Source organism: Chroicocephalus ridibundus, chromosome 1 (genome assembly GCF_963924245.1).
Source record: "Chroicocephalus ridibundus chromosome 1, bChrRid1.1, whole genome shotgun sequence".
NCBI classification, from domain to species: Eukaryota; Metazoa; Chordata; class Aves; order Charadriiformes; family Laridae; genus Chroicocephalus; species Chroicocephalus ridibundus.
The window spans coordinates 196,221,632-196,245,771 of record NC_086284.1 but is presented as its reverse complement, the minus strand read 5'-3'; the positions used below and the strand labels follow the sequence as shown (position 1 = coordinate 196,245,771).

General features: G+C 42.0%; 1 protein-coding gene across 2 annotated transcripts in view; it reads left to right on the top strand.

Moving 5' to 3' along the window:
* Positions 1–3,901: 3,901 nt before the first annotated feature.
* Positions 3,902–24,140, top strand: part of WASL (WASP like actin nucleation promoting factor) — a 51,152-nt gene continuing 30,913 nt past the window's right edge. The window contains exon 1 of one of the 2 annotated variants that reach the window (XM_063323297.1): positions 3,902–4,367. In XM_063323297.1, the coding sequence (XP_063179367.1) occupies positions 4,248–4,367 (120 nt within the window). In that variant the 5' untranslated portion in view covers positions 3,902–4,247. The remainder of the gene's footprint in view (positions 4,368–24,140) is intronic. The other variant, XM_063323298.1, reaches the window with a different exon arrangement.

The window sequence follows — 24,140 nt, the reverse complement described above, 5'->3', positions numbered from 1 at the left end:
GTTGCCCTCCCGTGCGGTGACAGCAATCATACACTCTCGCTCCTCGTCTCCCCCAGCCATGCGTATGCGGTCGTTGCAGCGAGGGTTGCACTTGTCCCAGGCTGCTCCACTTGTCACTGAGAATAACAAGAGATGGAACAGAGACGGTGGGAATTTTTTTCCAGAGGGGCATGTTTTCCTTTAAGCCTGTGTGTTCTTTGGTGTAACTGACTGTCTCTTCATCTTATGGAAAATAAGAAAACCAAACTACGTGACCTAAATTCAGCACCGGGATGAAATCAAGATTTGGGAAATGCAGTGACACTGCTTAAAAAAAAAATAATAAATCCTCAGAGAACTAACGTCTTCTTGTGTTTAGATAATTCAGACTTTGATAAAACCTTTAAAATATGATTCATAGAGCTCGAAAAGTGAACTTTAAGTAGAAAGTTTTCCTTGCCTTTTTATTCTACCTTCAATTGCACAATGTTATTTCTGAAATTGTGTGAATATTTAAACTCTGAAACTCAAAGTATGAAAGTACGAAAAATTACTGTAGAGGTCCACATTTAAAGACAAAATTCAGAGATACATCTTTCCTGTCAAAGATAAGACTGACGAGGATAATAAAAACTGTTTATTAAATAGTATTTGAAATAGAAATCTTTAAAATCATTACACTTGCTTGTATTGATACACGTTATGTCATTTCCAATGTATTTCAGTACCTTGATGCTACAAGCTGGTATCCTGAAATGGAAAAGTACAGAAGAGCAGCTTCCCATAAAGCTTACAGACATCAGCAGTGGGTGACACAGCTTGAACCCTAAGGACTACAGTGAGAAATTCAGAGGAAAGCCTTGGATAAATGACGGCAATTTCCCCAAGAGAGATCAGAAAGAGCACTGCAATTTCTTCAAAATATATACAGGTAATTCTAGTTGGTGCTTTCCTTGAGAGAACTTCACTTGAAATTGTCTGCTTTATGCAGGAATAGCAGCTTTTTGCCGATATTCCTACAAACGTAAATCAAAGGCAAAAATCTATTTTTCAGTGGGTCCCTTGGACTCATCACCAGATACTGATATTTCCATTTCCCTTCAGGACTTGCTGCTTTGCCATGACACAAAAACAGAAACAGCTTTTGCATAATTAATGAAACACAGGGTCTGAAAATAGTCCTTTTTTCTTCCCTTTCCTGCCTACCCCTATTAAAAAAGCAAACAAAATCCTAACAATACAGCCTGAAGGTTAAAGGGCCTTTACAAATAGCTACCAGCCAGCTGGTCTGAGGAGAACAGTACAAAGCAAAACGTATCATGCATAACACCCAGAACTCTCTTTGAATGGCAAGATCTACGCAACAAGGAACATATAGTAAACGTTAACAGAAATAAGAAAAAAATTAAGGAACATAAGTGGTCAGAGAGGTGAGGACAGTACCAGCATGTACCCATTGAAGGTGCACTATATTTTTAGCTATTTACACTGTGGCCATCAAGAGAGGCATGTAAATTTCCTTGAAACGGTTTTGGCTATAAAATAATTGTTTACGAAATAAAAAAATAAAAACCCACCAAAAATATCAAGTGTCTTGTAAAGTGCTTCCATGTGTTTTATCTTTTTACATACATTTTCAACGAGTGAAATACTGCCAATATTCTTTAGCTAAAATATTTCCTCTTCCATTAAAATATGCACATACTTAACACAGGAATAAAAACTGAAGAACCTAGGACTGCTGAACAGTACTTCGGAAGCACTGGTGCCTACTGTTTTTCCTTTATAGCAAAGGCCCAAGCCACTTCTGCAAGATCTGCGGATTGCAGAGTCCTGTATATGCATGTAGTTTAAATTCTTTTTATGCTGGAAGCTCAGGATTTTCCACCATATTCCCCCTTCCTTACACTTTTGGACACAGTTACAGGCTCTTAAGTACAGGGAAAGGGGCCTATAAGCAGAGCAGACGGGGTTGCCATCTGTTCCTGCCTGATCTTTTGGAAGATATGAAGAGAAGTCAGTACAGCTTCATACAAAGACTTGTGTTCACAGGTTCTCCTCCTGTGCTTCTTCAGTTCTTTGCTACAATAAAAAGTAAATCACCATGGGGGGATTGCTTTAGCACCTTCCAGATGGACAATGAATTTATCAGAGGATGTGAAGCCAACACATTCTCCACCTAAAAACATTAAGAAAACTAGCAAGGTGCTCACTTTGACATCTGTTTTTCACCTCTGCACGCAAGAAGCCTGAGCATGTCTTTTGTGTAGCTGAAAGCCAGGCTGGGCATAAGGCAGCTGTGCTCTGAATCTTCAGGCTCTGAAAGGTCTTCAGCCTCCATCCCAGCTAGTTGCTGTCACATGGAGAGAAGCAGGGGGAGCTGCTGGTTGTATACGCAATTTCTCTTCAGCAGCTGACCCCCAGAGAGCCTTAAGTACCTACTACTATTTTTAAGTATTTCACCTCAAAGTTTAGCAGCCTGCATCAGGCAGTGCCATGGCTGACACCCCCACATCTGCCTCCCTGGGTGACACAGCCAGGGACCATCGCCTCCGCACCACTAGGACTGCATGAACTACCCGCCCCACGCAACATGGCAGGGAATCACACAATTTATATGGCAAACCATGAGCAAACACTCTCCTTCCTGTCACAAAAGGTGAAATGATTTTTGAGTTACAAATTAAATCAGGTTTCACTAAAAATTTAAGGGCTTCCAACACACCCTCGTTCCCTTGTCCCTGAATCCCTGCGTGAGGCCTGGCACCCCCACGCACTTGCTCGGTAACCTGTGTCAGTCACAGAATCATAGAATGGTTTGGGTTGGAAGGCACATTAAAGATCTAGTTCCAACCCCTGTGCCATAGGCAGGGACACCTCCCACTAGACCAGGTCGCTCAAAGCCCCATCCAGCCTGGCCTTGAACACTTCCAGGGATGGGGGAGCCACAACTTCCCTGTGGGCAACCTGTGCCAGTGTCTCACCACCCTCACAGTAAAGAATTTCTTCCTGATATCTAATCTAAATCCACCCTCTTTCAATTTAAAACCATTACCCCTTGTCCTATTGCTATACTCCCTGATAAAGATGCCTCCCCATCTTTCCTGTAGGCCCCCTTTAGCTACCGGCATGCTGCTATAAGGTCTCCCTGGAGCCTTCTCTTCTCCAGGCTGAACAACCCTAACTCTCTCAGCCTGTTCTCACGGGAGAGGTGCTCCTGCCCTCTGATCATCTTTGTGGCCTCCTCTGGACTCGCTCCAACAGGTCAACGTCCTTCTTATGTTGGGGACACTGGAGCTGGACACAGTACTCCAGGTGGGGTCTCACCAGAGTGGAGTAGAGGGGCAGAATCACCTCCCTCGTCCTGCTGGCCAGGGTTCTTTTGATGCGGCCCAGGATGCGGTTGGCTTTCTGGGCTGTGAGTGCACACTGATGGGTCCTGTTGAGCTTCTCATCAACCAACACCCCCAAGACCTTCTCGCCAGGGCTGCTCTCAATCCATTCTCCGCCTAGCCAGTCATGGCAATAGTGCCGCTTAACGGATTTCGGGAGCTCCTGGCGCTCCGGGTGACTCGCCCCTCGGGCCCGGCCGCCTCACGGCCCCTCTCCCGCAGCGCCCACCGGGCCGCGCTCCCCCTCACACCCTTCCCCGCCGATTCCCACGGCCTCCGGGGGCAGCGCCGCGCCGCTCCCCGCATCCCGCCGGGCCCCATCCGGCGGGAACAGTGGCGACCGCTCCTTCCTCTTCTTCTTCCTCTTTTTTTTCCTCCTCCTCCTCCAGCAGCCGCCGGCCCGGCAGGTACTGCGAGGGAGGGCGCGGCGCGGCCCGGCGGGGCGGGAGCGGAAGGAGGCGCCCCCCTACCACCACACGGCGCATGGTCGCGGCGGCGGCGCGCTCGCCGGGCTCTCCCCCCCTCTGTCTGCCGCGCTCTGTGGTCTCGCCCGCCCCCGCTGCCATGTTGGATCGTGCGGCCGCCGGGGCCGGGCCGGAGTTGGAAGTTTAGCACCGCTCGGAGGGGCGGGTGCCATCGGCCGCCGGCGCGGAGCGGCACCGCCGCGCCTGCCCACCCCCCCTTCCCCGGGCCGCCGGCAGCTGGCCGAGGCCCCGCCGCCCCTCTCCACCTCCGTCCCTCCTTCCCCGGCCCGCAGAGGGAGGCTCCGCGATGCGGCTGCTGTGAGGCCGCGGCGGCAGCGGAGGAGGAGGCGGAGGGGGCCGCGGGCGCCAACAGTCGCAGGGCGGCGAGGGCAGCGCCGGGCCGGCCCCGGCCATGAGCGGCAACCCGCAGCAGCAGCCCCCGCAGCCGCGGCGGGTCACCAACGTGGGCTCCCTGCTGCTCACCCCGCAGGAGAACGAGAGCCTCTTCAGCTTCCTCGGCAAGAAATGCGTGGTGAGTCCTGGGGAGGGGAGGAGGGGGCGGCCCGCGGCGCTCCCGGGCCGGGGAACCCGAGCCCGTCGCCACCCCGGGGCGCGGGGGGCCGGGGCGGCCGGGGGGCGTGTGAGGACAGGCTGGCCGGGGTGCCGGGAAGTTGAGGGCTGCGGAAGTTTCAGCCGTCCCGACGGCCGGGAGAGGGGGGCGGCCTCCGCAGGCCTCGCTCTCCGCCCGCCTCGCCCGGAGCGGAGCGGGGGTGCCGGGGGCGATGAATGGCGGCGGCCGCGGCCCGCAGCGCGGGTGGTGGGGCCCCTCGGCCGGCGGGCCCGGCCTCGGGCCCTGCGCTGGAGCCCGGCGCACCGGGACGGCTCCGAGGGCGCCGGGGTGGGCTCTGTCCTTCCGCGCCCCCTCCCCGTGACCATCGGTGCCGAGCTCCCGGCGGGGCTCAGCCCTGCCCTGCAGCCGACCCCTGCGCTGCGGGGGGAGCTGGGCAGCCAGGGAGCAGCCGCGGGGATGGGGGGAAAAGGTCCAATTGCCCGGGGAGGCTGGGAGGAGCCCCAGGTGCACCTGTGGTACAGCAGAGCAGCGTTGATGGAGTTGTGGGAAGGGTCGTAGGCCTGCCTTGGATTTAGTCTGTACTTCTCTTAGCCTAAGCAGCAGATTCATGTGCTCAGATGTGACTCAAATACTGCATCGTTTCCTGTACAGATATATATATATACACACATCACATCTATATATATAGAGGCAACATAATGGTTAAAAGAAAAAGCCTTGTAGTAAATGCGTTACCAAGTATATCAGCAAGTTCTTCATTTTCAGAGTATCTTCTTGCATGTTAATACGAAACTATTAAAACAGTTAACCACTTTATTTAGAAAAGAAGCAGCCTTTAGAAAAAAAATGATATTTTTGAAATAAAAATGGAGAAGAAAAAGCTGCTTTTTAAAAAAACCCAAAAATCAAAACCAAAACACAAATATTTGGAAGCTGTTGAAAATTATGTCACCTGGCTGATTTCTGATGCTTTGTGTCTAGCATACTAATGTCAGGCACTGTGCACCTTGCTGTAACACTGTGAAGAGTGTTCCGTGAACTTAAAATTGTGATTTAGAGCAGGATATCTGTGCAGTCATAATGGTTCCACATAAGTCTTTGGACTTTGAAATAGCATTGTTGATCAAACTGACTGTTGCAAGGAAAGCATAAGATGTAGTAACTGAACAGGAAGTAGGTGATATTTACATTGGGGTGGGTTAAATGAGATGCTGTCACAGTAACGAAGTCAAGTGGATCAGAAGGTGTGACCGTAAAGCATGTTTTTTTAAAAAATAATAGATTTGTTAAAAAAGCCTTCAATTAATTGAACTACTTTTAAGCACACATTCTGTATGTTTAGCTTCTTTGCAAAAACAATAGAAAATTTCTCTAAATTTTAAAAATAGTGCATGAATTTGTGCGTGTAAGTTGACTTCCAGTTTGTTTTTCTACAACTTTGATTTTCTTGTCAAGTGAACACACTTTTAGTTTTTGTTATGCTTGGCTGTAACACTCACCTACTCAAGTTCTCAACTTTTCTGCATAAATAGCATGTTGAAAGCAGGCTTTGGAGGTAAATATCTTCACAGTATCTGGGTGTCATGCTATTTGTGACAGGTTGTTAACTTCATAGACATGACTTGCGTTGTATTTTCCTTGAAACTACACATTCTTGTGGTTTTCCTGAATCTCGGGTGACTTTTCCAATTCAGTTTCTTCTAATTGTGGCCCATTCTCCTCCCCTTTCCCCCCAGCCCTATATGCTCTCTAGGTTAAGCATAGACTCATCTTATTATAATTGAGGGTCTCTGCTCAATCTTGAGGACTTGAGTGTTGATGCTCTAGAGATACTTAACCAGGGTCTTTTTAGCTTACTGTGGCATGAGCCAAAAATGGTGACAATTCAGAAACTAATTCATGAGCAGATCAAACATCTCTGTCCCTTGGAGGGCCATGTGTATCGGAGAAGTGGAATGGGCGCCAGGAGATGGTAACAGCTTGGACTGTCTAACTTGAATCCACAGTGTCGGTCTGTCACAGCCCAGTAGGACCCTTGATACTTATGACATTCTAGCGTGGCTCAGTGTTGGCATGCTATGCTGATAAATGCCTTTTTGATGTAATGTACATAATATTTGATCTTGTAATAACCATCTTTAAATTATTCATTAGTGAAACTTCAGAATGTAAATGCTACTTTTTAAGAAAGGAACTTCCTGTGAGTTTCATAGGATGCTACAAGCTTGCTTTCCCATCAGATGGATCGTCTGTGCTACCTGGCTGCTACAGGTGGTGTTTCTGTCAGTGTGGAGCACGGGTATGAGCGTGATGCGCATCTGCCATATGGACACAATTTTAGGTTATGTTTGACTTGACCTTGTGTTTACGTTATTGTGAAGTGATTGCCAGAGGAACAATTGAGACTTAGTGCTCTTACGGAGGGCGTAGTGCTGGTATCAGTCCTGAGGGGCTTAGTTAAGAAAGCATGTGGCATTCTGGACCTGATATATTTCAGCACTCTTTCCTTTGTGTTTCACTGATAACAAGGCAGCTACTTTGAAATAACATTGAGCATTCAGCTACTTGATTTTTTTTGTTCTAAGGAAAAGCAAAGGAATTTATCAAGTAGCTTAATTTTGATTGAGTACTCGCAACCTATGAACTCCAATACTGACATAACTTCAATGGCATCTTAAGTAATGATGACTGGTAAACACAAAGATTACCGGTGAGTGGGGGAAGTGGTGGAGAGCCACCACTATGTGTGTGCTGCGGAAGCTGATACCATTTTCTGGACTACTGATAATTTGAGAATCTCGTTGACTAGCAGACAAATGTACATCCAGAAAGTGATATTTTTTTTTACTCCCTTTTTTTTTGCCCCTGCTTGCTGAGCTGTAAAATGCTTATCGGGATCTATGAGCAATTAAAATACCTTTGCCCATGACAGATGAGATTTTCAAAACCAAGCCACTGGCTAATAGTCAAAGCTGCACTATAGTTAATTTGGTTGAAATACGAATCCAAATGTAGGACTACTTGCAGTAGGTATTCAGGATAAGGTAGCTCTTTAGGACTTTCATTGTTGCGTAGGCATGTAACCAGTTTTCATTTGGGTACGTGACGTTTGCTGTCTAGGTCAGATATGAAATTTTTCAATAACTACTTCTTATCATTATGTAAGGTGAGCCATGAGATTAGTTTTGTGCATATTAATGAAATATTTTCATGGTTATGCCAAACTTGGAAATTTTTCTTAAGTTTGTTTAGTTATAAATCAGTCACTTTAGTTTTGTCCTAAGGAATGAGTTTTGTAAGGAAAATCAAATCACAGAATGGTAGGCTTAGAAGGGACCTCTGGAGATCATCTAGTCCAACCCCCCGGCCAGAGCAGGGTCACCTACAGCAGGTTGCACAGGAACGCGTCCAGGCAGGTTTTGAATGTCTCCAGAGACAGAGACTCCCACCACCTCTCTGGGCAGCCTGTTCCACTGCTCTGCCACCCTCAAAGTAAAGAAGTTCCTTCTCATGTTTAGGTGGAACTTCCTATGTTCAAGTTTGTGCCAGTTGCCTCTCGTCCTGTTGCTGGGCACCGCTGAAAAGAGCCTGGCCCCATCCTCCTGATGCCCCCATTAATAATTTTTAAAAAAGAAGGTACTTTTATAATTTACATGATTAATTTTGGTCAGTAATGTCACTGACTAATAAAAGCTATTTTATTCTGTAGAAATAATTCTGTACGTGTGAGAGGCCTTAGGAAAGACAACATGAGAAGTGTGCACTTGATAACATTAGAAGTAGGTAATGGAGTATGGATATTTTATACTGCTTAAAAGTGCGTCTCAACACTTGGATAAAGTGTAATGAGTAATGCTAGGAATAGGTTGTTATTTATAAGATCTGTCTATGGTTGATATGGTAAACAGGAACTGGTAAAGAATGCAAAAAGATAAGTGACACAGCACTAAACTAAGAAAACTGTTTTGGCTGCTTTAAAGTGCATGTGACCAGAATAAGGTTGTATGTCAGAGCCAAAGGACAAATTACAGTAATAGTTGAGATAAAACAAAATAAAAACCTGTATGGCAGTTGTAGCTCTTAATTGATAAGAGTTAAAGCTTTTGTCAAGGAAGGGCTTGCAAGATTTCTTGTATGTGTGAAAACAGTATGAACTAAGACTTGAAGGTGGACTACAGATCTGAGTAATGGACAACTTCGTGTGGCTGAGAACTGTTGGGGCTCTCCAGTTTGAGTTTATGCTGCAGGCTGCGCATCCAAAATAGGTTGAGATTGTAGTTTGAAAAGGAGTTCTTGTGAATAGATAGGGAGAACTGAGTCATCAGTTCAGTGGTGGTTATCTCATCTTTGCATGTGTTTTTAAATGAGATGCAGAGGGATAAGACAAAGTGTAAAGGATAGGGTCTTGTGGAACAGAATAATATTGAGAGTTATGCCTGGATTTCTTTTGAGGTCTGTTCTGGTCTATCAAAAGACATGTATAACATTTTCATTTGTCTCAGTAGTATCCACTGGAGTCACTTCCCTAAACAACTTGTCAGCAATAATCTTCCCTAGAGGGAATTACATTGGTTTTTGACAGTTCCTCTGAACCAAACCTGTGCCTACAAAACTGATTTTCACAGGAACGGGTCAGATCGGACTCTTCAGAGCAAGTGGTTTAGCCATTGTCTTCAAACTGCCTCCATGTATCTACAGTAGGGTTACTTATCATCAAGTGTTCCTCGTGCTTGTTTTCCTCACAGCTTGCTATTCAGCTAAGGTAGTGCACTATGCTGTAAGCAGATTATTTGCCCATGGGTGAGAAATGTTTTGAGACCGCATGTGAACACTCTACAAGGCATTGCATCTTGTAGCTGTATGTATTTGAGACAAAGCATCAATTTGCAAAGTGTGATATTTGGTTCAGGAGTAAGAGACAGAAATTTAGGTGTTAGAATCCCACCATTGTCAGTAGACATCACTGACTTATCTAAATCTCCTATTCAACTTACATTAAGTTAGAAACTTACAATTATCAGCTGAATTTCTGTCTTTGTTTCAGTGACTGTAGTGGTTACATCTCTCCTGACCATGCTTGTAGCTCATGTGCTAGACACATAAACTTGTGTCTTGACATGCAAGGTGAGTCCTGCTACAAATTTCAGTCCCTGTGTATGTTACTTATGAATTACGTGTTGCCAAACAGAAGGTGATCTAGTAAATAGGCCTGGAACAAGTACCTCATTCCATTAAGACTTCAGTGCTCTTGCATTCTCTTCTGAGCTACTTTGTAGATCTCTTCTGTGTTTTGGAGATAGTCAGGTGTCAAAAGTCTCCTAGCGTCTCTGTGGTTAATCAGCTGGTCAAGTATGCCACTCATGCTCCTGATAACGTGCTGTGGAATCCTATAGGGTACAGACGCAACAGGATGAAAACAATTTGTAGTCACAAGCAGTTGTGTTGTAACTTATCAGCTCTTCACAGCTAAGAATCAGGTGGAGGAATTTAGAAGAGCGTGAAGTTGTAAGACTCAGATGAACAGTCATGTTTTGACTACAAGATTTCCTCCAAGATGTCCAGATACCATTTGTTTAGGAGAACTCCTAAGGAAGAGGTAGCTTCTTGTTAAAAGATAAAGATTGAGTTTACTATTTCACGCAAATGTGTAAATGGAAAGACTCTACTTTGTTTCTTCTTTAAAGGAGAATTGATGTGACATCTCTGCATTATCTAATCATAAATATCTATTTGAATGTTGTCACTATAACGTTTCCTCTATGAATGTTTCTTCTGGAGTTCTCAAGGGTTTAGTATAAGCCCAATTTGTAGCAAGTAGAGTGTACAAGATCTATTTTATACTGTGCAATTTCAGGGTAAAAAGGTGATAATGGAGAATTTTCTAACTTTAGATCTTGAATCTCTTCTGTCTATGGAGTTCTGGTACTTCTGGTACATGCAAACTATGACCAGAGTTCTGGTACTTCTGCCTGAAAAAAACTTCCCTGTCTTCTGTAGAGCTTCTTATGACTTTTATTGCTCTACTGTTAGTGTCTGTAGTAGTGCAGGAATTAAGAAATTGTTTACTGCTATCATTGGTAAGTAGTGGCTGCAGGTGCCAGCAATGGCAGCAACTGCCACTGTCAGCTCCTAGCTCAGTGCTGGCATGGAGTGAAGTGTTGAAGTGGTTTGCGTATGATGAGGGAGCATCATCTAGGAACTTTGCAGTAGTTCATTAACCAACATGACACAAGGTTTGATTCTTTCATTGACCTTTTATAGGCAGAGCTGTCTGCAATGGAGATGGGGTTTGTTGAGCTTTTAAGCGCTCAGTTTGTTGAAGAAAGTTTGCTGTTCACTTAAAGCAGCGTGGTAAGATTTATGGTGTCCTCTCTTCCAGTAAGTGTGTTTCGTAGGCTTGTCTCTTGAGGAATCTTTGCAGTACAGAAATAAAATATATTATAGTGCAGGAGACTTATGGTTTCATGACCTAATACCTAGATAATAAAACATAGGAAGTAACAAAAATGTGTCATGGGCACTAGACAGAGTTGCTTATTGGTAAGTTAGGGTATAGTTTCCTTGAGAAAGGTTGGCATTATGTGTTACTTGGGCACAGAGGGACTTTTTTTTTTTCTTTTATTGGTCAGTTTGTTTCCCTTGTAACAGTAAATCATGCAAAGTGGATTTAGGGGAACTAGAAGTATATCTTCATGGGTGGTTTTAAACAGCCCACTCGACCAGGGCATGACTCAGTCAGATGCTGTACAAGATAGTTTTGTTTCTCAACATATTTGCTTGGGTACGCTAACTCTGTGGCTTCCAGACATGTTGTTTATGCCTGGATAACCAATAAAATGGGCACAGTAGGTATGCAGTTACCTTCAGGGACAATTCCAGTTAAATTCTAAGATCCTGAAGTGTGCTGTGATCTTCACGTGACAGGAGCAGTGTTCTATAAGGGCCAAATGGAAAAAGAAGAGATGTCATGCAAACAATCACTGTGACACTTCCTTAGAAAGCTGCTCACTTGCTTAATTCTTCAAATTCAGTAGTGTATTTTCAGCTACCTGTGAGTTAAAGGTATACATCCTGACACCTTTTCGTGTTTGTGTAGTGAGTGACACATTAGGCATCTCAAATTAGAATGCCAGTGTTAAGAATACATGATTCTGGAAGAAGTTCATTAAATGAATTACTCAGTTCCTGTAGACTTCATGTTCTGCGGAGATCATTGCTGGCAAGGAAACTGGTGCTGCAGAGCTCCACAAAATATTGGCGATTTGCAGATTGCAGCTCACCTTAGGCACTTGCTTTCATACCTTCATCCCCACTTTGTTGAAACTGTTTTCCCTGTACTGTTTATTTGACTAGCCTTAAAATCCTCACTCCAAGGCATCCTTTTTTCTTTTAAGTTTTCTGAGAAACGGTGTTAACGTATTTTCCAGTTCTCCAGAGTGTCTAGCTGAAAGCCGCAAGATCACATTAAAGCTTGCTAATCAAGGTCATAAGTGTTTCCATTTCTGTAAGATGGTTTCACACACCATTTTCCCCTTCAGAATATTATGTGTAATTCAGAATTCCCCTGCATTTGTCTAATTTCCCTTCAAATTGAATGTGTTACTTTGCCTTTATCCCCCCCTCCTTGTTAATTAGCCACTATGTAGTATCAGAGCGGTAGAGTTATACAGGAACCTCTCTCTGCTCACCAAGCATATTTTGTATGCAGGGGTACTATGCCTGCAGCTTGAGAAACACCGACCTAATGAAAGAAAATGTGGCCTTCTCCTCTTTGAAAAGCTAAGAAAACTGTCCTACATTATTTGAAGTCTTAATTATGAAAAGATAACTCTTGCCTCTAAGATAGCAAACGCTTTTAAATAGTGCGTTTACTTCAAGTATTATCAATGATGGTTTTCCTAAAAGTTAGGCAGCACTTGGTGCGATTATTTGCAAGAAAGGTTAAGTTAAAATACAGATTCCTAGAAAAACTTGAGTATTTAGTAGCAAGGCCTAGTACTTGTCTTGCTGTCTAGGCTGAAGAACAACAAGAATATTTGAATATGGGAATTTGTCATTAAATTGTAAATGCTTTCTTCCCCCCCTCAAGGTGACAGACAAGAGATCTATTTATCTGTATGTGATTTATGGATAAGAAAATAAATTAGTATTAATTTGTTGTATTAATATATTTCTGTATTGGGGATAAAGAAAAGTAAGAGATGTTTTATAACCTTCTTAGTGCATTTTATAGCAGAAGCAGTAATTTATTGACTTAAAAAGAATCTTAGTTTCTATGTAGAAAATAAAGCTTTAAGACTTTTATACAGCAGATTACTTTATAGTTGATAATGGTATTTTAGGAATCAATTTAACCGCTATTTATTTTGTAAGTCCAGTCCTGCTGATTTGCTTTGAAGTCATGCAGAAGATAGTGACTTCTGTCCTCCGAATCTTGTGTCTCAGCTTTCATTGGGGTCTCCTTGCACTCTTTAACACACACACACACACACTCTTTTTTTTTTTTTTTAAAACAAATATTCTGTCCTTCTGTCCCAGCAAAAGGGTTTTCTCCCCGTATTACCTCTTTCCCTCTTGTCCCTCAAGTGCTTCCAGGATCTTCCTTTCTCCCTTCAGCCCTGTATGTGCATGCGCAATCTGCACAAAGATCTCCAGATAGAAGTGTCTCTCCTCCTCACCATTCTTCTCTCTGCTTTCTTACCCCGCTACTTCTCAGTTCCACAAGTGCTTTGTTCTTGCTGGTGAACTTTGTTTCTCATCAGACATGTAGTCGTTCCCATACCTAGTGCTGGGATGGACCCAGTTTGTATTCTTCTAACTTACCAGAGCATTGCACGAGGAAAGAGATGAGGAGAGGAGACAGTCTCTATGCCAGCCAACTGTTTGCTGCTGCATACATAGAGTGCACTTCAGCCTGAGCTATGGCCATTAGACGTTTCTCTCCTATTTCACCTTCACTGGCCCAAAGTCCTTGTTCATGTTGCTATAGAAAAGAGAACTTTTTGTGGATAAGAGGGGGGGAAGCAAAACCCAGAGTATGATATTCCTCAGGCTTCTTGCACTGCTCCACCCTCCATTGCTGCTTCTCCAGGGAGGACCAGACTCTCCAGTTTGTAAGCTGCTATATTAAGAAACCGTATACTGAAAGATACAGCTTCAGCAACTCCACAGGCTCAGATGTGAAACCACAGAATTGCTTAGTCCTGCTTTGAGTGAACCGTAAGTTATTTCCTGCTCCTCTAACCATGTGACAGCTCTCTCTGAGAGCAGCTAAGATGTGGTCATTCTTTGTCGGTAGACATTTTTTTCCTTTACTCCCCCTCAGTCAGCCAAAGCAAATAGAAACATCACTTGGCTTATGACACTAACTATACACAAAGGCATCCAAATAGGCTCCTTTCTGTAAAACTGTGCTTGATTTTTGTGGTTAACTGAAAAGAGGAAGAAAACTGAACATCCTATAGTGGTAAGTGTTCTGTGCAATATCACAGGCAAAAGCTTCCCCTTGCGTTTGCAAAGAAGGAAGCAGTAGATTCTAATAAATAAAACGCAGGGCAGTTTTTTCTTTATTTGCCTTTAGTCTGTAACTAAGAGGATCTCAGGTATGAAATTCATTTTATAACTGGGCACACAGAATTATTAGCATTTATATTTTTAGTAATCTAAAATTTTCAGAAAAATAAAGGTTTGGGGCTTAATTTTGTGCAATTTTATATGAACCAGTGTTTTTTAGCCATACAATGGCTGTTGTCATTTGGACCTTTCTTAAACAATGTTGGCCTCTTTAGGTGTTATACTGCACTGGTAGCACTGTTCGCAGGTTGAGTAGCTGGAACTTTAAATTTAAAACTATACAAGATTTTAAAATGTCATTGCAACAGAAAATGCTGTTTGCACTTGATCTCTAGAACTCAGTAGTGACTTAATTTTAAAAAAATAATTTATTGTAGCTTTGTCTTTTGAGGGATTTTTCCGTATCATATTCAGGTGCCAATATTTATATACTTGAGAGACTGCTGCTACATCTGTATCTGCACAGAGCATGCCCTTCCTTGCTTTAGTTCAACCGTGTACAGGATGCTACACACCCAGTTGTGTTGCAGTTTTGTTTGATAGGATGAATGGAGATGGATTTGATGCTAAATGTTTCTCTAGGAGATGTAGGTCTTACTTATTTCATGTCATGGTCTTCACTTAATCTTTTTATGTCATTTAGATGGTCTCTCTTTCAGTGCTTCAGTTCTTCATTGAGACTTTTCCTTAATAGTCTCTTTGAACATTTCTGGCTTTTGTTGCCTGTAAACAACAAATCCTGTCTGTTCCTCTGCCCTCTGTTCATATTGTTTATATGAAAGTTGTTTATTGAACGAGTGTTCTTGCTGCTGCTCCAAGCTTCACACTGTGCAGCCAAAGGGTCCGTCCCTCCCACTGGCCATACCTGCCTGGACCATACCTTTCTGTCCCTGATAACCAGAACTGACAGGCTCAAAATGTGAGATACCCACCTAGGGTACGTTGAAGCTTAGTAGCAGAAGGATGCATCTTGTCCTTTGTCTCACCTCTGGTCTGTCAGCCAGCTGTGCTAACAGATTGATGCTAACAAACATAAGTAGGGCAGTAGCATGAACTCAGGCGTTGTTCTATGACTGTCCATGGTGTTTAATTCGTTGGCACGCTTCCTGATACAGGTTTGGGTAATGCTAGCTAGTACTTGCCCAAATTAATGAGCATGGTTTTGGGAACAGAATTGGTATAAACACAGTTTCTAATACACGGTATGGGTAGGGCCATCCTTATCCAATTTGCATTGTGTTGGGAGGACAGAGAGAGTTCCTGTGCAGATGTACCACTTGCTATTGGATCCAGAAAGTGTCCCTGGTCCTGGTTACCAATATTTGTGCAACCAGTGAAAGCTACCAGGAGACAAAAGCAACTGTAGTGCTGAGGATGGGGAGATGGAAGTGAGCTATCTGTTCTGGTGTTGTCAGTAGCGTGTACATCACAGAATAAGGGTCAGCTCTACTGCTGCTTTCATAACTGTCCTCTTTGACATCAAGCCAGAGTCAAACCTGGTTTTTCTGCCAGCAACAAAATTCAATCTTGTCTCTCTGCCCCTAGAAATTGCTTTTGGAAACCTGAGACAGTGCAGGTGACTAGAAGTTTCCAGCAGATGAAGTGTGCCTGTGCATGTAACAGCCTACTGCGGTGGACAAATTATCAAGTGCATCTGATGTACTGTGAACACAAGCTCGTGAGGTTCCTGGTCCTCTTCTCTGATTTCAGGATAAAAAAAAAAATAATTATTTTGTCTTTTGGTAAGGAGATCTGGCAAACTTGTAGCTGTGCTTCTACAGACTGCATTAGGTACAGCAGGGGTGACCTTAAGGGCTCCTGTATTTCACTTACTGTGCTTCTTGATTACAGAGCACTGGCATAGCAAGAAAACGAATTCCTGTCTAGAGCTCTCTTTTCTGATGAGTCGTTTGTAAGTAATTTAAGAGAAGTTCTGTGCATTTTTAGAGACTCCAGGGATGTGCTAAGGTCTCTTGGAATCTTCCCTGCAGCTGCATTTTGGTGTGTTTAGCAGTTTTCTGTCAGTTCAGATGCAACAATTTGTTTCCCACTTAAGCTCCAGAGACAGTTATGCTACTTCACACCCTAGAACTAATGGTGGTTTAATCATCACATACTTTGTCTGTTCTGGTCTCTCACCTTAACCATTGATTCTGTGTGGGAGGTAAAGGTGCAAGCTCATGAACCTTTTCAGTTCTGTCTTGTACATCCACTAGATCTGTTCGTGTTTAGATGCCTCAGTTCTGTAGACACTTAGGTGAAGTTTTTATTTTATCTTATTCCCCTGCCGTGTCCTGTGATCTCCTTTTCCCCCTCAAGCCATATTTTTTTCCAATGTCTGCCTTTATAAGTCAGCACTGGCAGGAACTGGACCCCTGGTGATGCTTGTTGCTGTATGAGCAGTTCTCCCACAACAGGTAGCCTTTGCTTCAGAGCAGAAGGGAGATAATAATCCATCATGGATTTAGAAGCTGAGTGCGTTTAGTCTTAATTTCAGGATGGTGACTTGCATGTCAGTTCTGGCTGCGATAATTGTTCTAGCAATGCAATGACTCAGTCCAGTATCCGTATCACTGGAAATAACTTCTCCAAGGTCGCCACATACAGACAATATCACTGTGATGCAAGTCTGAATTAGCAAAGGGTGTTACGTAGTTGGCTTATTCCAAATAAACAAACCAGCCATAAATAAGGATGCCTGCCATGCATCATCAAGGCTGTTTTTTCACTTCACATGCTTTGGGCGCTTCGTTGAAGTGCAACATGGTGCCCTGGTTTGTCGGAGTAACCTGGTCCTGAAGTGACTGACATGTCGCTTCTTTGACTCTGGGATTCTTCAGAGGACTGTAGCGTTTGTCGCTGAACTGAAGCTTTTCTGTGGGGATTGGCAGATTTAGAGACCTTAGTTCCACATCAGCTAATATAAAACTCTGTAAAAGTTCTGTATCGTATTGCACATCCCATGGTAGATGGCAGAGGCTTTCTCCTGAAGGATGCACTTTTGAATAATAAATGTTCTATGGGACACTTTTATTGGTGAAGCTGGCTAGCCTTTCAGTTTATTCTGTACATTCTGCTTCATCTTCTGTAAGTAGTCCGTGCACCCAAGAGTGGATTCTGGACTACCAAGAAATGAAGCTTTATTTTCTTTTTTCCCCTCAGGCTTGCTCAAGGACTCTCTGTGTTATTGGCACACCCCCATCACCATCTTCCTGTAGGTCTGTAGCACAGTGTTGAGGTTTCTGGCAAAGAGTTTAATTCCTAGATCTTTTGAGGATCCAGTTATACAGACTTTAACCTGATGTTCATAAAATTCACCATGCTGAACCTCTAGCATTGCTATTATGTTGGTCCCACTCCTGTGATTATTTCTTCCAGGAGATTGGAAGAGATATATATTTATATACTCATATAAAGTCTTTTGAGTAGGGTGTCACTTTTCTTGAACTCTATCTTAACTGGGTAATCAGCTTGTTTTCTCCAAGCTATATACTCCTGGGACTGATATTATCTTTCATATATTCAACATCGAGAGTTTTCTGTTTCTGCGCTAAGGCTGAAGCTGTTCAGGTGCTCAGAGCACTTGGTGTAGTTAGTTGATCACAAAGGAAGGGAATATCCATACAAAAACTGGAAACTCAGTGTCCGCTTTGGCACGGGATACCTTCTTTCAGTCATTGGCGTTTATGTTGTATCAGCACCTTTATGGAGGAATATCTCATTTACAAAGGTGTTACACACCTGAAAAAATTAATTACTGTGTCATTAATAACTTTTTTTCTGTTTAATGGTTACAGTCAGTATTAATGAACGTTTTTATTCTGTTAATGGGGTGTAATTAACACACTATGACACACCTGTCATAAAAGCACTGTAACTTACCATTGCGTAAGTGGAGGTTTTCAGAGAAGTGACAAACACTTGAGCTGACTGTAAGGCTGTTTCCAGCTCTCCCAAGCAGCAGGAACCGGTGACACTGGGCATGTTTAGCCTCACTGTCTGCTCCAGAACAGACTCAGAGACTTGCAGAAAAGTAGCTCAGAAACCGAAACGTGTAACATTTCAAATCTGATGCTTGATTAGGTTAATGATACTGGCTCATTGGACTGATGGTGCAATACAGATTGATTGTTTTCAGTATTTCATTTTCACTGAGATCAAAAGTAAAGCTATCCTAAGATCTTTTTCGTTAAAGTTATTATTCTGGCTCAACTTGCTGTATTTCTTTAATTCTGACAAACTCACCAAAAAGAGTAAAGGTCTGTTTCAGATCTAACATTTCTTCTAAATGTTCTTTAAAACAAACATTCTCTGTACTAAGAATTTTTAAAATATCTTAAGCTACTGAGTTCATGTTAAAATTATATTGGTGTGACTTTGTGGATTCTAAACTCTTGTATTGATCTAATAAACATTGATTTTTTTGTTATTGTAACCTTTGTTTCTCACATAACATTTAATGCTACTTCAGTACTGTTGTAATAGAGTGAAATAATTTTTATATTATCTGAAAATTCAGGCTGATACCTTCTTTTAACTTTTCATGTAGCATATATTTTTTTATTGCTGCTGAGCTATGTTCACACGTTATGAACAGGAACACAGCAGTACTGGAGAGCTAATTATCTTAATTTTTTTGTGGGGATGCTTTTGTTCTAACCCATCCAAACATTTGAATATTTAAGAATAAAAGATTGAGAATAATATCACTGCTTCTGTTCCTCAATTCTGCCTATCGTTGCTCATTAGAACTGGTGCGTGAAGTTGAACTACCAGCTCTGCACTAAAGGAAAAAATAAGTATTGTGTGATTTTAAACTGGAAGCTGGTGTCTGGAAATGGGCACCAGAGTGTTGAGTGCAGAGGAAAAATGCATCCTGCTGCTGCCCTCTTTCTACAGCACTTTTCTTGTATACATAAATACTTTATCATTAACTGTAAATATGTAGATTCTTTACAGTTTTTGCTGTTCTGGTTGTGCCCGGCAGAGTAGGCATCCTTGTGGAGAAGTGACATTCTGGCACCTTATGGAGTTACAGAGGAAGAATTTTGGCTTCGGGGAAGGAGCTTTCCCATTCAGCAGTTCTCTGGGCATTTATTTTTGGTAGTGGGTAGTAAGTTCAGAAAGAAAATTGTCAACTCCATTGTTAATATCTGAGTTTCAAAATTGTTCTTCATCTGAACTTTTTTTTTTAAAGTCCTAGCTTGGCAGAGGTCAGTTGTATCCATTTCTTTTTTAACGTTGAAAATTGAGTATCGCGAATTCCCTTTCTTAAGCTTTTTTTCCCATCAAAAACTACACTTCTGTATTACCTTCGTAATAGATAATCCAAGGGGAAATCCAGAAACACAAATTATACAGGGGAGTTTGAGTAGAAAATGAGGGTTTGTAGTACCTGGCCTGAGAATTTAAACACAAATCTTGAGCTGCAGAGCCCGTGCTACAGGCTGTTGCTGAGGGCAATCTCTTAATGCAGTTTCTAAGAGGCATAAGTAGTAATGTCAAAAGCTAAACTAAAATATCTTTAGCGTCTTTCATTATGTCACCTTAATCCTTCATAAAAGAACCTATATATATATGGGATGATGATTGCCATTATTGAAGGGCCGTGTCAGAGCTGGAATATAGTGCATAGTTTTCAAAACTACTTTCGTCAGGTGATTATCTTGTTCCTCTGCTATTGCCAACATCAGATTTAATTTTTTCTGGTATGTGGTCTCATGATTTTCTCAGTCCTTATGTACTAAGACTGCAGGGGTTTTTTGTTGCTCCGGTGTCATGGAAGAAACCCCTGAGAAATGCCAGATAGGTGGGAAATTACTTTTGTTTCATAAAAATAATTTTCCTTTTGCCATTAAGTTTTGAGTCATGTGCTCTTTATTCTTACATCTTAAGGATCAAGTGTTAAATATGCTGTGTAAAAAGTGTGATGACGACTTCCAAAAGCATTAGTAAGTTTGTTACGAAGAGTTTACAGCTGTGGTTTGTCTAAAATGGAAATAGGTGACTTACCTTAAGCCTGAGATTTGCGTAGAATTGGCCACATAAGACCACCATTCTGTGACACTGCTTCCAAGATACTAAAGTTTGTTTGCGAGCAGGTGAATTTAAGTGGCTTCTGGCCTCCACAGAGCATTGGTAAATGCAGTGCTTTGGACCTACGCAGAAGGAGCCGGTACAGGCAATGACAGTTGTAACTGTTTGCTGTGATAAATGTCACTTTACTGAAAGGGCATCCCTCATGGTAAAAGAATATCTCTATTTCCTTATCTAAAACGGTCAACAGTGACCAGGCTATCAAGTATTAGTCATAGAATACCAGGTTGGTAGGGACCTCAAGGGTCATCGGGTCCAACCTTTCTTGGCAAAAGCATGGTCTAGACAAGATGGCCCAGCACATTGTCCAGCTGAATCTTAAAAGTGTCCAATGTTGGGGAATCCACCACTTCCCTGGGGAGGTTATTGCAATGACTGATTGTTCTCACTGTGAAAAATTTTCCTCTTGTTTCCCCAGGAGTAACTCGAACCAATTACGCTGCATCTTTTCCATGTGACTCCTTGTGAAAAGGAAGCTTCCATTTTCTTTGTAGCCACCCTTTAAATACTGGAACATGGTGATACCTCCCTGCTCCATTTGGGGAGAAAACTAACACTAGAAATGTGGAAATAAAGTTGTCTTAACCTTTGCTAATAGCAGAGAAGATAATGTAGACACACACAACCCCCCAAAATAATGGATTTCAGTCTGTGGCAGCATAATGCTTTTTTTTTTTTTTGTCTTTATCTGTAGTTCTCAAGGCACTCTACAGAGTTAGAGGTCCATATCACCATATTACAGATGAGGAAACTGAGGCACGGGGAAGAAATAAATGCAAACATTATGCAACAGGCTATTGCCAGAACTAAATGAAAAATAGTAGTCTCGCACACATTCAGCTGATGCTTTCACTATTAGGTACGTCTTCTACTCTGAAAGAGCTTTTAGCATTGTATCCCTGGAATGAGCTTTGAATACAGCCAGGGATCATAAGACTGCTACACCTTCATGCTATTTTTTCCCGTCAGTATATCTACTTTCTAAGACTTACAACTGGGAATAACCTTTTTGATAGCAGATTCAGTGGTTGGTATAAAAAAAATAATCTTATGTACAGTTATGACTTTCCTTATATTTCTGACTTGAATTATCGTAACTGTTCTGTTCAAAGCTGAACTGCTGAAGGAGGAACTAAAACCTGTTGTGGCACAGTAAAAGTGGTGGTGGGGGGGGTTTGCATCTGTAAGTAACTTTATGTAAGTGGATTGAGTCTGCTTTACAGGACAGGACGCAAGTTGTATGCACAATTGCAAGACCAGTTGCTGGCTATTATTCAAAGAGGTTTTACTTTTAATAGCCTTTTCTCAAATTTTTTAATATTTTGAAGGGGTTTCTTTGTTTTATGTTGGCATGAAGTTGATGTTTTCTTACAGAAGAGATTTTTTTCTTTTAAAACAATGTAAGCTTTTTTATTTCAGTGTTCTCAAATTATCTGAAGTCAAAATTCCATATTATTTTCTTTCCTCAAGTGTAAAGATCATAAGAAAAGTTCACCTAAATGTTACCTCTACAAAGCAAATATTAATATTTTTTTTTATTTTTTTTAAAGCTGGACCTGGAAGTACCAGTAGGTGCTAAATAGCATTTTCAAGGGCTCATTAGTGGATATTCCAGAGCTGGGATAATCGAGGAATTCCTGAGGCTTATGTTTCACAGACTTTTTTTTAATCAATTTAACTGTTGTTCTGAAGACTTTTACTTGTGAACATGATGATACATGTAGCATTAAGTGGGTCTATAAAGAACTACAGTAGATCTATCTTAAAAAAACCCAACAAAACAAAAAAAAACCCCAAACAACCAAAAACACCCAACACACAACCCTGTTTTGGTTTTTATGGAAGGTAAGGGTCTGAATTCTAATATATTCTCTCAAATCACTCTTGTATGTTCAAAGTAGCTGTGAAGATCTGCTTATAAGAACCTGCATTAAATATAGAACTAGTGTGTAGCATCTGGAAAAATGTGTAGAAAATGGAATGGTTGGTGAAGGCTGAAGAAAGAGGACCATAGTGCATGAAGGCAATGGTTGCTGGTAGAAGAGAATGTCGAGTCAAAGCAGCTGGTTCCCCTTGCAGCTGAATAGGCAATGGAAGAGGACAAAAGAGATTCGAGCTCCAATTTTATCCCATGGGCTGCTCGAAACTCCTGATTCTTGCCTTGAATCTGTATGGCTTGAAATGTCAATCTGCAATTACTGTGCATGACCATGAAACATAGTTTTGAGAACCAGTTAATCTACATATCTGTACAGTGCTCTGTTTGTGTAAGGATCATCCTGGTCTTGGGAGTCTTAGTTAATTTAAAATGGCTCAAAATTAAAAGGTAGACTTTAACATTGCATCTAAAAATTCCCTGAGCTTTGAAAAGGAACAGTCTTACGTGCCTTGATTTTGAGTGTCTTGGGAGGTTGGGGTGGGAGTGGGAACTGCAAGACACGGTATCATTCTTCTGTAGTGAGAATTTTTGCTCCGTTGCAGTAGGACAGTGGCAAATTTTTGGACGGCCTGTGCGCAGCACACTTTTATTTGTTCTGAGAGTTTCTTCATGTGTAATTTTAACAACAAAACCCAAATAACTGCGTTTTGTCATGTGTCTGCTGCTTTCTGGCCAGCCACGATTTCATCAGCGCTAAGCAGTGAGATGCAGCTGAGTAAGCTGCTAACGATGCTGTGCCGGACAACAGGAAGTGACAGCGTTCAGCCTGCTCGTCACTGAAAACCCCAGGTTGTCTATGTCATCTGGTAAATGATCTGCTAAGCTGAGATAGACCGGCTTGCAGTACTATAATCTGGAGAGTGCTTGTGGTTATGGTTATGTCATATCTCTGTCAGGCTGAAGTTTCGCATGTGTTGTCTGAACTGAGGTTGTAGGATTTAAAAATATCTTTATTCCGCGTCTGATAAAAACATGTCTCTCTTAATTAATCACGCGCTGTTTGATTTGGTTTTATATGTTATGCTGTTTACCCACATCTTAATTGTTGGTCTTGTGTGATCCATAGTTGAGCAACAAGTGTTTGAAAAGGAGTGGGTCAGCTCTAGCTGAACTGGGGCGTTCTGGGAGGTACTGGAAATGTAAATGAACTTGTATCTGAAGACACTTAGAAAAAATGTGAGCTGTCTGTAAGTGCCTGACCAAGGATTAGGAGTGAAGGATCGCTTTGCTAGACAACTGCAGACTTAAGTCTGGACAAGCACTTTTATAGTTCAGTTTTGTTAAACAAGCAGTCCCTTGTTTCATCCCTCTTTTCTTGTAACATCACTTAGTGATTGCTGCTACCTTCTCCACATCAGTAAAACATCTTCAGTGAGGATATTGAAGCTGACTGAAGCTGAACAAGGCAGGGAATCTGTTCTTGGGTATTAACGTTTTTTGTTTTTTTTTTTAAAAATGGGTTTTGGTCTCTTGATCTCTTAAATGTCTCGGGCTATGATGTGTTGTGTAGAACTGTCTTTTACCTTAGATTTAAGATCTTTCTGTTTCAGAAATGATAGGAAATACGCAAAGTGGCTTTTTGACATTTCAGAAAAACCTCCTCTCTTCTTTCTCCCTTCAAATAAGAAAAAGGCAACATCTCTTATGCAGTGGCTTTATTTTTAGCAGAGCTTAACTTTGTGTATAGGTGGAAAAAATATTAATGTCTTAGCATCTATGCATAGTGCGTTTTTAAATTAGTGGGTGGTCACAGGAAATTAAAAAATGAAAAGCAGTATTTGAGCTTAAAATTGAACGCTGTTGGTGATTGTGGCAAATAATTTCACAGGCAGTAGAACTGGTGAGGCCTCAGTGTCTTCAGTTGAGTAATTTTTCAGCTTGCACCAAATAAAGCTTTTCTCATGTGATTGGGTATTTACAAAAAGATCTCTTATGTCAGTTCTGTCAAATAATGTGAAATCTTGCTTTAGTTTTCCTGTCTGTGGAGCAGTCAGTCTGTCCTCTGAAAATAGTGTCCTGTAAATGGCATTAAAATCAGAAGATTGTTTCCAGCTGCTTAACTTGTTGAAATCTGCCAGCAAACTTCTGAAGTTCTGTATTTCTTCTTTCTATGGGAAACTAGTTTA